We start from the raw sequence: 17,988 nt of genomic DNA, 5'->3' as shown, positions 1-17,988 counted from the left end.
AAATAATTTTGAAAGGAACGGAGTCAATTCAAGTTGGTACACTCAGGTCTTCTCAAATCAAAGCGTCGTTGCAACATGGTCTCACAAAAGTTTGTGTTGGCGGTCACAAAACTTGAATCGATTGATTCATGTACATGGGCACGGTACAAGACCTTTTTCCAGCATATCTTCTTAGTTAAAAATGGCTAAGTGGGTGGTGTCTGTCTGTCTGTGGTGGTGGCCTCAGTCACGATTATGTCATCAGTGATGCAACTTGAGCAATTGTGATGTCATCACAGTGATGTCACTCGGGCAACTGTGATGTCATTTCAATCATGAGAGGCCAGTTGGTAGGATTAGACAAACTTTATTTAGCAATCGGCATGCATGGCAAATACTTTGGCGCTTGACTCCATTGGCCAGTGGCGCTGCTCTTGAGGCAAGAGGAGGGCACCTGCATAGGCTAGGAGATCCCCGGCGCTTGACTCCATTGGCCAGTGGCGCTGCTCTTGAGGCAAGAGGAGGGCACCTGCATAGGCTAGGAGATCCCCCCCCCCGTGGGGGATCAGGAGTCAAGACTCGTTGGTGGCGGACTGGGGAGGTGGGTGGGGCAAAACAACGCTTCGGAGGACGGCTTCGAGGGAGATGGACTGCCGTGAAGCTGCTGCTGCTATGATCGGCCGGAGAGAGAGAGGTGACGTAGAACCCTTGCTATATATATGAGGATTAACTGACGTCATATTTGACGTCATAGCAGACGTCATACTAGGACTTTGACTGACCACGTTATGCTAGAACTTGACTGTCGTCAGGGGATGATCGGATTATGCATGTGTGGCCTTCAGCTTGAACTATGGTCGGGAGACCTCACTAGTGATGTCACTCGATGTCATCAGTGATGTAATAAATCCTTCCTGGTATGAGCCGATGGCGCACAGTTGCACGATGGCGATTAGGTGGGTGGGCGATGTCTGATTGTTTGTCTGTCTGTCCAGAGTCTCCATCCTGAATCGAGCATGCATAAGCATGTGAGATTCCTATTACTTGAAAAAGGTCTTGTACCGAAACGTTGTATAATAAATACGTTGTATAATAATTTGAGCAAGTGAAGACAGTGTCCCATCCTCTATGAAATGTACATGGGGAATGAAATCCCTTAGGTCCCATGCTGATGTGGAGCCTTGGGGAGGAGCTTAGGCTACAGACATCTCATGCTACACCGGCTTGGGGAGCCGGGGGGAGGGGCCTAGGCTACATCTCATGCTCAAACTGACATCCCGTGCTAGAACGGATGGACAGACACACATCGTCATGTATAAAGAACAAACGTGTCCATGTACACAAATCAACGGATTACATTACATGACTGCCACACAAACCTTTGTGAGACCGGGTTGCAACATCAGGTACAGTTCTACCAAAACAGTGCAACAGGCTCTCTGGTTCTTCTTACACTTAACTAACAAGGCAATTATGAAGTATATACAAATGCATAGAGGTTGTATTCAAGCAATATATTGTATCACAAGAAGATGCATAGAGTATCCAGCACATAGCACAAGTCAATGTCACTAAAAAACTATCCATGCTTCCAGACAGTGCAATGCAGTCAGTAAATATGCTTGAACTCCATTAGAAAAGTAGGAAGCAAAGTATGACTTCAATCACTTCATTTTATAATTGTGTAGAAAAATAGTTTGGGATTTTCCTTACCAATGCTTAAAATAAATTGTTGGCTTTTGATGATACGCATGGAATTTTAAATACATGGGAGCAGAGTAAAATGTGACATTGAAACAAGCAAATCAATTGTTTTCCTCAGTTACTTCACCAACGTTATACTATTAATGCCGTTTCAAAACAAAACTTCCCTTTTGGTGACTTTGTAGAAAAGAAAACCGTACGATCCATTCAATGACATGGCCAACGCAAAATTAAAGATTTAGAAAAGGAATACAAGACAAGAATGAAGCATGAGTGAGCAAACATGTAGTGATGCGTTTCCCAGAGTGAGGTGCAGGGAATACACACAGACTTAGCCATGTGGTTTACATGCTAATAAAGCAATGCATACAGTATGACAGACAAAGAGTTGATAAAAAAAGAGTACTTTTGATAGAAAAAGAAAGACGAGACTATGAGAGAGTGAGCGAGAGAGAGAGAGAGAGAGAGGGAGAGGCAGCAGGGTAGACAGAGAATGACAAAAATGATGAGGAGTGTCCAAAGTACAAAGATGACACACCCTGCCCATCCATTAGTGCATTATAACACGAGCAGCATAAAACCATGCACCCACCCACAGTAGAAACAACAGTCACTAGTGTATATAAGAATCCCTGTGCCACTGTCCTGCATCCCCATGCCTCCTTTCCCCATCCCGATCCCGATATTTATCTCTGTCCCTATCTTTATCTCTGTCTCTGTCTCTGTCCCTGTCCCTATCTCTGTCTCTGTCTCTGCCATGGTAGTGGTGGTAGTTGCGATGGTTGTGCGCGGGGTAGTGGTCGGCGTGGTGTGTCCGTGGTGGAATATGCTGGTGGTGACTGTGTTGCCGGTTGCGCTCGTTGTGCTCCAGCTCATAATCCTCTCCGGCATGCGGCTGGCTGTTCCCGCGCTGCTGATGCGGGTGGTGGTGGTGGCGGTGGTGGTGGTTGCTGTTGTGATGGTGGTGGTTGTGGTCCCTGTGCGATGCCACGGGCCTGTGGTTGTAGTGGACCTCCTCCTCCGCATCCTCCCCCTCCCCGTCCTTCTCCTCGGGCAGGTGGCTGCGGGGGAGCCTCTGGGTGGCATCCCTGCCAGACTGAAGGTCCATGCCCCCAGGTGGCTGGCTGTGCTGGGTGTAGTTGTGGTGCTCCGGCCTGCGGTGGTGGTGGTGATGGTGGTGGGTGTGCTGGGGTCTCTTTGGTTCAGTCCTCAGGGGCCGTGCTACCTCCTCTCTGTGGCCCTCCTCAGGCCTCTGCTCCTGTGTCGGGGCTGAGGGGGGCTCCTGGTCCAAGTGGTTCCCCCGGGAGCCCTTCCTCTTGGTAGCTGCCGACTTCTTGCTTTTCTGCTCATCCTGGGATGAGAAGATGTAACGTTAATGCAGGGGAATGTGACTGCTCACGCACACACACGTGCATCGAATAGAGCGCAAAGCCTTGGAATTTTTAAGTCACTGCTTAAGACCCATCTATTCAAATTAGCCTTCAATTCGGGTTAAGATTGTGCCTATTATGTATATTGCTATGTGTTTTCTTCTTTTATTTCTACTGTATCAACTGTCTGTGTCTATTTGATATTTGCCTGCATTTTGGTCAACCTTGGTTGTGTAAATGTGCTATATAAATAAATTTGACTTGACTTGACTTGACTTGAATCACCATGACGTGCTAACAACAACAGTCACTTCTGAGTAGACAACTGATTTGACTTGCAGATCCGCAAAGTATAACTAGTCCTTTAGAAGAGCCCTATGCATTCACTCACCCAGAGATAGATATTCACTGCACGTTCACAAAAAATTGGAGGTACGTGGTTGTCTGCAGAGAGCCTGATGATGAAGTTTACGTCACGCGGACCGTGGCGGACTCGCGGATCCGCAAAGTATAACTAGTTCTTTAGAAGAGCTCTACGCATTCACTTACCCAGAGTAAGTAAGAGTATGCAGTGAGTAGGCACGCACTGAATCACTATTCTACATATTTGTTCTACACAGTACACACCATATACACACAACAAAACTAACTTATGCACTCAGTGGCTACTGTAACTCATCTAGGGTTAGGGTTAGGTGGGCCGGTGGGGACTCAGCTACAGTAGCATTTGATGGTGTCTCACTCACCAGAGGTAGAACTATCTCATTTCTGCATATTTCCCCAGTGGAGTAGGATGAGGAGAAATGAAATTAAAATGTTACATGAATAAACAGAAACAAAAACAAAAAAATAGATGCAGGAGACTGTGAAGTTCCAATGTCAGTGAACAACTAACATTCCTACTGTATCCATAAATTACTATGGAGACTATATATATATATATATATATATATATATATATATATATATATATATATATGGAGACTATATATATATATATATATATATATAGTCTCCATAGTATATATATATATATATATATATATATATATATATATATGGAGACTATATATATATATATATATATATATATATATATATATATATGGAGACTATGGAGACTAATGAAAATGCAATGAGATGAGATAGGATGAGAAGGGGGTGTAACATATCCACAAGACCAGATTTTTCACCAGTAAATTGCAACTAAAAACCATCACAAGTTCGCAAAATGTATCACACGCATGTCTTTTGCTTTTCAGCTCTATGGTTTGAACTACACATTTGCACATTTGTGTTATAGGTTTGCAAGTCGTGGTACAAACTCACACTTGTATTTTAACTAACTAACGCAAATACAAGTGATTTTGTTTCTTATTCCCAAATGTCTCTGGGATTCACCTCTCAACACCAGCTTCTCTCCTTCCTTGTGTCACTCAGTCACATCCATACTCATGAACTATCCATACATTGTGTCGCCTCCATACTCCCAGTCTTCTCTGTCACTGTACCTGCAGGGCTGAAGGACTCCTGGGCAGTGTGTTCTCTGCTAGCTGGGCCACCATGGGGCTGGCAGGCTCCATCTCCGGGGGATGAGTGGCCCTCCAGTAGGACTCCAGGAAATCGGCAAGGTGCTCACAGGCGTCAGTCAGCTGGTTCTCGTCCAACATGACATCAAACATTTCCTACAGTAGAGGAAACAGCAAACAAGGAATGGGTTAAGGAAAGGAGGGAAAACAGGTAGAGGACTAGCTTGTAACTAAGACAGCAATGACAATTTAATATATGTCATCGTCTTCTTTTCCAGTCCCCCTGGACGCCACTGACAGAGTAGGAGGCACTTTAAAAATAACTCTCCTGATAATCAGATCAAGTTAGTCTGTGATTAGGTCCTGCAGCCAGATTCAGATAAGATGTGAGGAAATAAGCTCATCTCAGAAAAAGGACACCCACGTACAGTACAGCGTCTGAGCATTCAAATAGAGTGTGTGGGATCAGGAAAATATTTGTAATGGAAATGTTGATCTAAAACACTAATTGTAAGGAATTCTAACTAATTAGAATACACCTTTCATGTAGTATGCATAGATATAGTAGGCCCTGCTGTATAGTAGTAGGACTTGCTGGTGTTGCTAGTATGCTACCAGTCTCCTAATTCCTGGTAGCATTACAAAGTCATCGGTTATTTCCATTGTACAGTCTGTTAACAATAGAGACAAAGCAAAATATAGGCTACTATAGAATTATTATTTTGTATATGTATCTACAGTAACATCATGACTGGATAACCAAGATACAAAATGGATTTTGAGATTTAGGTTTACCCACATTCCAAAAATACATGATTTGGCTGAGAAACTATGACCTATGTGAGCCACCATGTTCTTTCCTGGCTCTTAACTGTCTGTTTATATTCACTTCTCCACGTACAATTTATTATCCATACCACACAAAAAAAGAGGGAAAAGAGGAAAATGAACACAATTCGATACAAAAGCCACTAGATGGCACTCACCGTTGGACACTGGGCCAGCTTGTCTGCTGCCACTAGCTGAACATTAAGATGTTTGGTCTGAGACTTCCCTCTAGTCTTGATCAGTCTGGTCAACACCTACACCACAGCAGTGAAGAGAGGGAGGAGACAAAGGAAAAGAGAAGCAAACAAAGAAAAGAGTGGTAGTATTTTATAGGGGTGTCGCGATTCTCCAAATCCAGGATTCAATTTGATTTTGGATTTATTAATTTTTTCTCAGCACAGACGGCTACTGTTAAACTATCGCGTCTTGATTTTTAAAGATCAAGGCTCAAAGATGATATTTGATGCTTAAACCCTGAAAGAAAGAGCCAGGCGATGCCACTAGTAAGGAGGATTTTCCACTTCTGTTTCTCCACTAATGGAGATGCTCATCGCTTCATTTCCAGAAAGATACTTAGCAGATACTGCAGATATGACTAATAGCACGAATAAAAAAAAATTATACAACCAGGACCAGGAGTATCAGGTTTCTTTAGTGTACTGTACAGTGTACACACTAATACATTTGGAATGCCTGCTCACTCCATGTAATGGACTGAACAGGTGAACCCAGGTCAAAGTTTGGTCACCTTATTGATTTCACTTATTGAAGTCCCTTCAATCATGACAGTTACATTTTTTTTGTAGTCTTGAGAGAATTGACAGGCAGTTTGTCCAAAAGAGGGAGCGACCCAATATTGTGTACGCTCTGGTGAAGCTTGCCTTGGGCGAGGAGATCTTGACATAGACGAGGATGGGGGCCAGGGAGGTCTTGGCCATCTGGAGAGGGTGGTTGACCGTGTCTGCGTCCAGCAGCACCAGCTGCAGGCTGCGGGCCAGCTCAAAGATACGCTCCACCTCCCCCTGGATCTGAGCTGCAGGAGCAGACAGGAGGTTTTCTCTAACACCTAATCAATCAAGCCTTTCATTTCCTGCACATAGCTCTTTACCTCTAAAATAAGATACCATATATCAAGGGTAGCCTAGGCAGATTAAGGCTGAACAGAAATAAAATCACATAAATTAACATAAAAAATGTATGTATTTATATTACTCATAAACACATTTTCAGATATTTAACCTCTACCCCAGAATTACCAATGTAAAGTGCATTGCTGGCACTCAAGGATCCTTCAGATGGAAAGCCCATTTTAGGCCATTGCATGTCATATCAAGTGATTTAATCATGTCATATCGAGTGATTTAATCATGTCATATCGAGTGATTTAATCATGTCATATCGAGTGATTTAATCACATCATATCAAGTGATTTAATCAATGTTAGCACTGAGCCATTATGTGAGCAACCCGCACGACAAATGGAGAATGGCTCGCATCACATGACATCTCAGCAGATGGAAAACTTTAAATGTGACAAGCGGTATAATTTCTTGTTAAGAAAGGACTAGTCCTCATCGAGTAGAGTCTACTCATCGAGTAGAGTAGAGTCGAGTAGACTCTACTCAATGAGTAGAGTAGAGTCGAGTAGACTCTACTCAATGAGTAGAGTAGAGTCGAGTAGACTCTACTCAATGAGTGCCCAATTAATTGATTTGTCTATAGTTTGCTGAGGGAGGTAAATAATACATGAGTCTGGCATGTTGCACTCATAGGGAGAGTGATTTTGGCATAAGCCACTAGAGGGAGAGCAGGAAAGTGAGCAATGGAGGAAGCAGTCGCAGTGGAACTTCAGTCCTTTATGCAGTTACAGACAGTTCTTAGCATTATGTTACCATGATAACATTGAATTACATCCTACCCATCTGTCTGCCCACTAAAAAAACAAAAACAAACAAACAAACAAACAAACAGCAGAAACAGAAAAGCATCTGCTTGTACTGACTTGATCCATGTCCTCTAGCTTTAAATGGCTATGAAGAAAGCAAGCTAATGCCCATATGAATCACAATCTACACATCAAATACTGGCAATACAGTGGCTGCTACAGTTATGAAATGGAAGGAAGGAAGCGAGGTGGAGCATCCAAACACAGATGAACTAGCAGCTCTTTCAGTCATACATACCGGCAGCATCTGGATTCAGAGAGCAATGAGAAAGACAGAGTAGAGAAAGTCAAATCAATCTGATCCCTCCTCTATTTGGTACCCATGCATTCGTTTTTGACCCAAGGGGAAACCTAGAATAGCCTACCACCTCACTGTGGCAATGAGAGTAAAGTCGTTATCATACAATCTTTAATCAGACAATGAAACAAGGCTATGTCTCAAATGGCCTATGTTCTATCTGATACTTAATTATCTTAATTTATTTTGATTGTGGTGCAAACTGTAATCTCTAATTTACATTATTATCATGGTGTGCTGTGCCCTAAATTATTGCTCTTAATATAATAAGGACAAAGGGTTAATTTATACAATGTATATACAGATAACATCACCTTCCCAAGCAGGTAAAAGAAATGTCAAGATTTGCCACTACTATTTGACACAGGTCAAACTAACTATATAACTATAATAAACTATGTACCTAGATTGGAGCGGGTGTTGGACCGGTCCATTAAGGCCTTTTTGCCAGGGTTGTTGAGTATGGACCTTTTAGCCAGAGAGATGTCTGCCTGGACCCGTGTAATAGTAATTCTAAAACAGAAAAGAGACAAAGTAACAGGCACTACAACACAGTTATCCTTTTTTTTATCACCAAATAACAAGGGTGATATTAAATAAATAAATCAGAACTTGCCTGCCTTCAAATCGATGTTTTAAAAAGTCAAATAGTGCTTTTTGCATCATATCTGTAACCTGGAATTCAACAAAAAACATGGATTAAAAAAATCGACCTGTCAGAGTCTGATTTCCCAAAAGTCTCTCAGCACTAACAGAATCATAGTTCCATTATAAGTCAAGGGCTACAGTAAGATTCTTCTGGTCAGTTAATGAGTGTGTTACCTCATTTACACCAGATAATGGTTACATTTAAAAACCAGGTGTAAATGGGGTGAAAGAGATCTGGACACAATGTGAGCCAGATTACCTCCAGATGTGGGCAGGCAGATCTGATCACAATGCGTTTACACCTTGCATTAACATGTGTTTTTCCTTATCCAGATAACATCCAGATAACTTATCCAGATACTGCTTTAGAAACCAGGTATAAATGGGGTCTGAGAGGCAGGTTTACCTCTAAGCCCTTCAGCGATGGTCCCATCAGAATGACAGGACGCATGGTAGGCACTACATCGTACATAGCCACCTGCTCCCCCTACAGCCCCAAAGGAGAGAAAGGGAACTTTGAGTTATTTGCATTTAAGATATCTGATGGTATTATCTTGACATTTTGTGAATATCTGACTGAATGTGTGTTCACACTGCGAGCAACATGTCACCAGAAGTCCATTCATTTCCTATGGAACTGAGCAACCAGGGAAACTTGGCCAATATGTCACTTACCGGTTTCTTTTTCACCTGCTGATTAGCTGTTTATAGAGAGGGAGAGTAGAGTTATCCAATGTTAACTCAACAATGACCAAATATATAATTAAAAAATATCTATCTTTTTACATGAGTGCAAACCGACCTTGTGAAGGAGGGGTATATTTCTTTGCCATGTCTTGAGCTGCTTGGTTTGCTGCTTTGCTGAAATGAGACAGAACGTTCCCAAGTAATGTCTCACAGAAAATACTCTCTCTGATAAACAGGGAAAATGTCTGAGCCATTCTGATGAGCAACATTACCCAAGAAGTCGATTTTTGGAAGTATTATCCATCTACTGTACGCTTCATTTACACTCTAACATGCTCTGCCTCAGTCATGGTGAAAGAAGATCACTATTATATAGCAATATGCCATAATGCAATATTGTCAGCCTTTAGAAGCCTTTCTGTGATTAGCAGTCTCTCTAATAATATGTTCCTTTGACATGTTAACATATTATGTTAACATGTTAACATAGGTTAATTATGTTAATATTAATTAACTAATTATATTAACTAATTAATAATAACTAATTAATAACTAATAAATAAATAACTAATAAATTAATAATAACTAATTAATATATATATTAATTAACTAATTATATTATTATATTATTAATTAATTATTATATATAATTAATTATGTTAATTATGCTAATAATTAACCATTATTAACATTACGTTAATAATTAACATTATTAACATTATGTGTAACATAACATGTTATTTGATTGTGTGACCCACTGTGTGGGTCACACAATGTTTAATATAAGATGCACCCATATAAAGATAAGGTAAATCCCTTGAACCAATTAAGCACAGAAAGTTGCCGCCTCAGCCACATCTTCAAGATCAGACTGCAAGAAAACCTCTGATAGAATCAATGCTAACTGGTCCTCCAGGCGTGTTCCTGTCAGCGTAAATGGGTTTAAGTCAGCTCAACATCTTGCCCCGTGCAACAAACAGAGTTTACTTGAATGCTAACTTGAGTGTGGATCAGCCTATCTAGTCAGGCGAGTGGAAGGCACAGTCTGTGCATCTGGGACATGCAACTGTTTTAATGACCAGCCACTCAAAGTCAAAGACTTGGCAGCAATATTGTGCAGCCTTGCAATTGCTCATGTAACTTAAAGAATGCATGCATATCAGAGTGCTTCTCCATCCCACCGGCTCAGCAGCTAGTTGTCTACTGTTTACACTATCTCGTGCAACTGCCTTACTGTTTCAGACAGTTAGCTTTTATTTCATTCACAGCACTCGATCTACGTTCCTGCCAGGCCACTCAGAGTCAGTACAGCCTAACCAGAGGGAAAACATTCCTTTTCTCCCCCAAAATAAGTGCGATTATGAAGAAATTATCCTCCTATACTAAAACCATTTGAGATTCAATTTCATGTTGTACAGTATGCACCTGTGCCTTCTTTGAGTTGCACAAACAAGTGCCAGCGTACACATTATTAGTTGCCATGAGATTACAAATGAACACACTTGGCTGGGTCACCCTGCAACTCTCGGCCTGAGAGGTCAAACTGCCTCTCGGTGGGAACAGCCTGCCTGGTGAGCTAATAAGGCTGCATGGCTCCATCGGCATCATCTGTTAATCGCTTCTTAAAACTGGCTTTCTAGAGTTGCTTTTATGCAATGATCTGCCCTTGATCACCTTCCATTTTTTGTTTTCCTCGCTTTGCTTGCATTGCTTTTCACAGCAAACTGTTGCCTGTTCAGGCGGGCAGGAGAAGTAGGGGGAATAGTGTGATAACTCCAACGCTACGTTACGTCCTGCCGGTGAAACTCCTCACTGTCAGGTGAAAAGAAGCAGCTGGCAACTGCACATGTATCGGAGGAAGCATTTGCTAGTCTACAACTCTCCCCAGATCGGGCAGAGGGGGTGGAGCAAGGATCGGGACAGCAGGAGGACAAGTATAATTGGGGAGAAAATGGGGGGAATCTGGAAGGGGAAAAAACTTGATAAAAAAAAATTGAATTGAATTGAATTGAATAAAAAAGAAAATAGCCTTCTATGTCTCTCCTCAGTCAGTGTCAGCTAAATACCTATAATGTAATGTAATCCTCCACTGTAACAGCGCACTAGGGTCATGTGCTAGTGTGCGATCACCCTGTATTGGAACTAGCAGAAGCGTACATACCTAGCTAAGGCTTTGGCAGCTTTCCTGGCCTGGACTTCTCTTCTGATGAGGATGGTTTCCAGGTTGACTGGACTAGGGATGAAGCCCACCACGCCATCCTCCTTCACCGGTCGTCCGATCCACCACTCATTGTTAAACTTCTGGAGATGGGCAAACAAAATCAGAGGCAAAATCATTTTCATTCACTAGATTGGTCACCATTTTTGTTAGGTAACTGCATTACTGTATTTTTTCATTATCATCAAAAGAAACTTGAAAATCTGTCAATATACAACGTACTGAGATTTCTCTAGGAACTGTGTATTAGCATGATGAAGTCATTGCACAGCACCTTTAATCTTGATGTCGTTTATCCTTTTCTTAGCTGCTGAATTGAAATGACCCAATTTCCCCACAGGGATTCATTTCATCTCTGTAGCCACGGGTGAGTGAAAAAAAGTCCCGCACACTGTGAAGTTGCAATCAAATTTGTTTTACTGTGACGTTTCGGTCACCGACCTTTTTCAAACAAACATTTAACAGAGGTGAGAAAACCATCTTAAATAGGGGCTGGCAGTTTCGTTGTAGCCAATCCAAGCTCCCCACGGAGATTGGCGTTCAGCTCTGACAAGACGAGTCAATTACCTAAAAGGTACAACACATACCATTATGCCTTTTTGTCTATTTATTATCATTGTCTTTCTGTCTAATTCCCTGTGAAGCTTCACCTTGTTTATTCACACACTGAAGTGTATTTGTAAAATGTTTATTTGTACAGATCACTTGATCAGTGTTGTACCTTTTAGGTAATTGACTCGTCTTGTCAGAGCTGAACGCCAATCTCCGTGGGGAGCTTGGATTGGCTACAACGAAACTGCCAGCCCCTATTTAAGATGGTTTTCTCACCTCTGTTAAATGTTTGTTTGAAAAAGGTCGGTGACCGAAACGTCACAGTAAAACAAATTTGATTGCAACTTCACAGTGTGCGGGACTTTTTTTCACTTATTACGGACGTTTTTGTCTTTGCCCGACGCACCTGGCCTGAAAGATGTGCGGAGTTTCTCTTCAATCTCTGTAGCCACAGCATCGTTAACATAACATAAACGTCAGCCATTTTGTTGATGCTATTATCTCAAATACCCTACACCAGGGGTTCCCAAACTTTTCCGTCCAAGTACCACTACGTAGCAAACCAAATTTCCCAGGGACCACTTCCACTGCGTATCCCATCCCCCCCACAAAATAAAATTAGCTGATTTAACCACGCAATAGCAGCAGAAAGGCTAAATGACATTATAAGGCTAAGCTGGTTCAAAACGGACACATAAGGACACACACACACACACACACACACACACACACACCTGCCAACATTAGGCTGTTAAAAAGAGGACCCCTTTGAAAATGTTTTTTCTGTGTTATTTTGGAGTGTTATTTAGCTACCTTCTTGACAAACTAGCATGACATGGTTGGTACAAATCGATTCCTTAGTTCGTCTAGTTTCATATGATACCAAAAACTTCACTCTGGCTTTAAAACTGAGCCTGCTGCAGCCTCTGAAATTAAATTGTGATATTTCCCAAATATCGCAATATTTCCCGAAAATCGGCCCAATCCGGCTACGCCTCAGGGTTCAATTGTATGTGTAAAAACTGTTGTCTGTAAAAAATTTATAAAAATGCAATTTTCTGGCGGACCACTAGGCAGAGCCCCGCGGACCACGGACCACAGTTTAGGAACCAATGCCCTATACAATTGGTTCCCAAACTGTGGTCCGTGGACCACTCCACCTGGTGGTCCGCCAGAGAATTGCATCTTTTTTAACAGACAACAGTTTTTACATACACATTAACCCTGAGGAGTAGCCGGCTTGGGGCGATTTTATCGCGATATTTGGAAAATATCACAATTTTGAAAATGTACTGTCAATTACATTAATACACTAATTTCATAGTGATACAAATCAAATGGCTGTAGAGGGCTTAGTTTTATAGCCAGTTTCTGGTATCCTATGAAACTAGAAGGCATCTAAGAAACACCTAAGGCATCCATCATTTGGTACCAAGCATGTCATGCTAGCTTGTCGGGAAGAGGGCTAAATCAAATAATAAATAAAACCCTCCAAAGATAAGCTAAATTTTGGTGAGGGGAAACTCAAGAATAAAAATGGTTTCATAGGTACGCATGAGTCTCCCCTTTACGCAGTGGTTCTCAAACTGGGGGTTGGGACCCCCAGGGAGGGCAAAAGATTATTTTGGGGGGGTCGCCGGATGATTGTAAAAAGAAAAAGAAAATGACTTTTCTCCCATGACGATTAAATCTCCCATAACAATGATTTACTATCTTGTATAAAGCTATATAAACTAAGCTATATAAACTATAAAATGTATAGGAAAGATTTCAGTGAGTGAGTGAAATCAGTGTGTGAATGTGTGCTCACTAGGAAGTCGTTTGGTTGGACAGCGGTGGGCGGGGGGTCACGAACCCTACCCTCAAGGTTTTTGGGGGTTGCGGCTCAAAAGGTTTGAGAACCACTGCCTTTACGGATAAGGTATCATTTTTTTGATAGGGTAGCACAAGCATTCTTCATAGTTAATAGCTTGTGGATTGATTTTTTTTTATGTTGTTGCTCATCACAGTTTGTCTTAACAGATCTCATCTGTGTTGTCCACACAAATAGTTCTGATGAGTAAGGGGGAAGGAAATGTTGGGCAATCAGGCTTTTGGGTATTTTGCTTAAATTTTGGCATGAATGGGATATTATTTTGTAGGCTACTGCATTGCCGTATGCCCACGTTCACATGTTTTGTTTATTAAATAAAAATATATAGGGAAATACTTCATCTTTAGTCCCACGTGTTGATCAGAGTTGTGAGGGCCACACAAGATTTTCAGATTTCAAATTGGGCCAGGTCATTCTTAAGGAATGGCTGCCCTATAGACAGTTTTAACTTGACAACATAAACATTCTAAATTGCCCCTAGCTTACTTGACTTCCTGTTGCAGTGTTTGCTAATACAATAGCTGACAGGAAAGAAGCTGTTAAAACTGTTCCCTACCTAGCAACACAATTCCGTGAAAGCCTTCCATACTTTCATATGATATCAATGTCATAGCGGCATACAGCTATACAGAATGATCAATCATCAATCAGTCATCAACATTCTCCTCCTCTTCCTCCTGCTCCTACTCTTCACCATCACTGCTGTCAGCCTCATAATAGTTGTTTATGGGCTACCATCCACTTGTCCCGGACAAGTCAGGAGCAGGTCTCAGTCTCACCGGCTAAGCCTTTGGAATAACTAGATCTAATCGACTGACGCCTGTGTGTCCAACCTCTTTGACGTGTAGGAAGTCTCTGGCCTCGAAGGTGACAGCCTGGCCCGGCACAGGGACGTTGTCGTCATCTGCTGGCGTGTAGGAGAAGTTGCAACGCACAGCAAACGCCACAGGCTTGTACTAGAGGCAGAGGACAGGTGTACATATTATGTTGACAAAATTGACAGACATGTAGACATTTAATGTCCTCTCTGTCAGTTAACTTATTTATTAATATAAGTGTTGACCGTATCATAAAGCTTAATTTATTTAATTTTCATTAAGCAGGCACATCACCTAAGCACAATTTTATATTCAAAGGATAGCATAGCAAGAGGGAATTCACCACTTGATGGGACGAGGGGAGGTGATAAATATAAATACACCAACATAAATGAAAATGCTTTAGTGTTGTCAGCTTGGTAGAGTAAAGGGCAGTTTATAGTACAGCGATTTATGGTGGTTGCGACTATATTCCATCGTCGGTGGCAACGATATATGTTTATACTTCCAGCGACGTGCGATATGGCGTCTTTGCGATGATGGTTGCGTACGGCATGGTAGGATTGCCTTCTTCCACGGGAGGTTCTGGTGAGACGAAGGAGGTGCCCGGCCTGGAATCACCCCACAGGGCCTTAGACCTCCATGCACCGAAGGTCTTTCAATTCTGCGGTGTAGCACTAACTCTATTGCAGCGGATTGGGCGTGATCAACCCTTCCGCGGGCAACGTTGCAGACAGAGTAGGAAGGCTGACCCGTGAGCGGCTGCTTCTGGGACGCGGGTCGGGGTCGTAATCGGCCTCGGCTGGGTCTACTGGGCGAGGGTGTATGATGTTGACAGACCCGAAACACCTCACGACCCCAGTTAACATCACTGATGACGCGTCCCAGCGCATGCTGTAGTATGTATATTTGAAAATAAAATCCTGGCTCCCCCTGGCCAGTGACACTTAGGAATAGACTAGGTGACAACCAAGTATAGTTTGGTGACAAGCTGGAGAGACAGTTGACGGTCAGAGAGACGGCATCCGGTACGGGATGGGTTTTAACACCCCAGCCTGGCTCTCTCGTGAGGGAGAAATCCACAAACGCTACGGATCAGCCTCCTGAAAATCTGCGCAAAGATCGGCGCGGCCTGGGGTCCTTCAGGCTAGAGCGAGGTGCTCGGCGTAGGCGAATGACGTGCAGCGCACAGGCCTTCTTGAGGCATCCTCCCTGCCCATGGTACGGCATGGTAGGATTGCCTTCTTCCACGGGAGGTTCTGGTGAGATGAAGGAGGTGCCCGGCCTGGAATCACCCCACAGGGCCTTAGACCTCCATGCACCGAAGGTCTTTCAATACTGCGGTGTAGCACTAACTCTATTGCAGCGGATTGGGCGTGATCAACCCTTCCGCGGGCAACGTTGCAGACAGAGTAGGAAGGCTGACCCGTGAGCGGCTGCTTCTGGGACGCGGGTCGGGGTCGTAATCGGCCTCGGCTGGGTCTACTGGGCGAGGGTGTATCATGTTGACAGACCTGAAACACCTCACGACCCCAGTTAACATCACTGATGACGCGTCCCAGCGCATGCTGTAGTATGTATATTTGAAACCAAACGTCCATCACCAAGACTTCATTTGGATTCAACTTTGACCCCATCGCTGGCTCAAGAAAGTACTGCTAGCTCTTGTTTTTCTACCTCCATGTCTTGAGAGAAAGTGAAAATAAAGCAAATGAAATGAAACTGCGTCTCTGCGATGCGTTTTCCTATCGCTTAGTTATACCTTTTATGAGCGACAGCGCCAAAAATCAGCATCCAGCGATAATTAACGTTCAGCGTTGCTCGCCGGGCGATCATTAATAGCTGTACTCTAAACTGCGATTAAGTTTGTTGCTGGGATGGAGTAGGCTAGAGGGACCTTGGTACTCTTCAGAAAGTCATGAGCAAAAATCCAGTTTAATTCTTTCTACGCTGACTTGAAGGTCAACTGGGTGAAGCTAAAAGGGTGAGCAGATTCTGAATAATTTATAATTCAACTGATTTAAGTTGACAATGGCCATTCATCATGAATATGTGCCTTGGAAATAGTCTTTTCCCACAAGCCAATAACAATATTGTATTGAAAAACTCGAACTATTGTGAAATAAGATCAATATGGAAACATATATCTAGACAGAAGATTTGATACTATGACACTTTTAAACTCAACGTTACCAAGCATTTTTCAATACAAATAGTTTGGTATATAACTGTATACGGCTACAGAAGTAATCTATGAAGTGACTGCAAATATGTAATAAACCAAGATGACATTTTTAAGCGATCTGCCCAATTAAAAACAATAAACAATATATGTATCTTTAAAGGATAGAAGGGTCGTTAACTAGAGAATACATTAACTTAGTAACTGGTGTGTGTATATTAATATTCTATCTCGTGAAGCCAGAATAATTATGCAGTCATGATATAATTATGGTGTGTGTGCCTCAGAGCATGCCGGTGTGTCTTTGCGCATGCTCTGTGTGTGTACGTGTGTTTGTGTGTACGTGTGTGTGTTTGTGTGGGTGTGTGTGTGTGTGTGTGTGTGTGTGTGTGTGTGTGTGTGGGATCTAGAATAGTGTGCTATTTTTAAGTGCCGCAGGGTGCCAATACAGCTCTGCAGGTTTTTTAACAGCTTGCAAATTATAGAGTATGACCTTAAATCATTCATAAGGAGAGAGAGAGTTAGATAATGTAGGATGCTGGTTAAATGGGCAGCATATGGGAATAAGGAAAGAAAAAGCATAATGATGTACATGTATGAACTACATATTTATTACTTATCATAATGAACATTTCCTACTGGGCCACCCAGCCATAAACAAGCATTATGGAAACAATGGCCAAATATTCTGCTCTTTTTCCACTGATGAATAGAGCTCCTCCTCTAAAATGTCTTTCTCAGCATACAATAACAGCACAAAAACTGCAACATAGGGATGCACAATATTGGATTTCTTTTGTCGATATCCCAATATTTTTGGCACATTGCCGATGCTTATAAATTATCTCACCACACTATAATTGGAGAGGGATCCGCGGCGCAGCGGCACGCACTTGCTCGCGAGCTGCGTCTGCGAGCCCGTGAAACGGACGAGACCTCGAGAGGAAACCAAAGAGGGACGGTAGAAATGAGCGATGAGTAGTCTCTTAAAACAGACTGTCTCATCTACATCCGGCGAATGCAGCTAAACAGTCTGTACGGTACACCCCCAGAACACAAGGAAGTTGGGAAAAAAAACCTTCAGACTGGAAGGAAGTTCGACGGGAAATCAGACCAATCACGACACGTGTGTCCACGAAAAAAAATTCTGATTGGACTAATGAGCGGAAGACCCGCCTTAAAAAAAATCTGATTGGACTAATGAGCGGAAGACCCGCCTTTCTGCTTCCCATTCCGGTTGGCGCATGCTTCTCCCCCACGAATTACAGACGGTATGGCGGAAGCATTTGAAAATTGCGGAAGCCAACTTGTCTGTTTTAAGTAGTCTGGGCACCTTTCACCCCGCTTTTTGTCATGG

The 17,988-nt window shown here is 42.5% G+C and overlaps 1 protein-coding gene across 1 annotated transcript in view; it reads right to left on the bottom strand.

Annotated features, from left to right (window-relative positions):
• Window positions 1-2,296: 2,296 nt before the first annotated feature.
• LOC310792030 (voltage-dependent L-type calcium channel subunit beta-3-like) overlaps window positions 2,297-17,988 on the bottom strand; it is a gene marked incomplete at both ends in the record, with an annotated part of 49,958 nt that continues 34,266 nt past the window's right edge. Inside the window, 11 exons of the mRNA XM_083653713.1 lie at window positions 2,297-3,034; window positions 4,565-4,738; window positions 5,569-5,664; window positions 6,292-6,476; window positions 8,057-8,166; window positions 8,270-8,328; window positions 8,708-8,788; window positions 8,977-9,002; window positions 9,104-9,162; window positions 11,150-11,289; window positions 14,465-14,587. Coding sequence (XP_083509839.1) covers window positions 2,297-3,034; window positions 4,565-4,738; window positions 5,569-5,664; window positions 6,292-6,476; window positions 8,057-8,166; window positions 8,270-8,328; window positions 8,708-8,788; window positions 8,977-9,002; window positions 9,104-9,162; window positions 11,150-11,289; window positions 14,465-14,587 — 1,791 coding nt within the window. The remainder of the gene's footprint in view (window positions 3,035-4,564; window positions 4,739-5,568; window positions 5,665-6,291; window positions 6,477-8,056; window positions 8,167-8,269; window positions 8,329-8,707; window positions 8,789-8,976; window positions 9,003-9,103; window positions 9,163-11,149; window positions 11,290-14,464; window positions 14,588-17,988) is intronic.

The sequence above is a fragment of the Poromitra crassiceps genome (assembly GCF_964638095.1).
Source record: "Poromitra crassiceps genome assembly, chromosome: 17".
Classification (NCBI taxonomy): Eukaryota; Metazoa; Chordata; class Actinopteri; order Beryciformes; family Melamphaidae; genus Poromitra; species Poromitra crassiceps.
The sequence above is the reverse complement of the archived record's forward strand: the minus strand, read 5'-3'. Positions and strand labels throughout refer to the sequence as shown.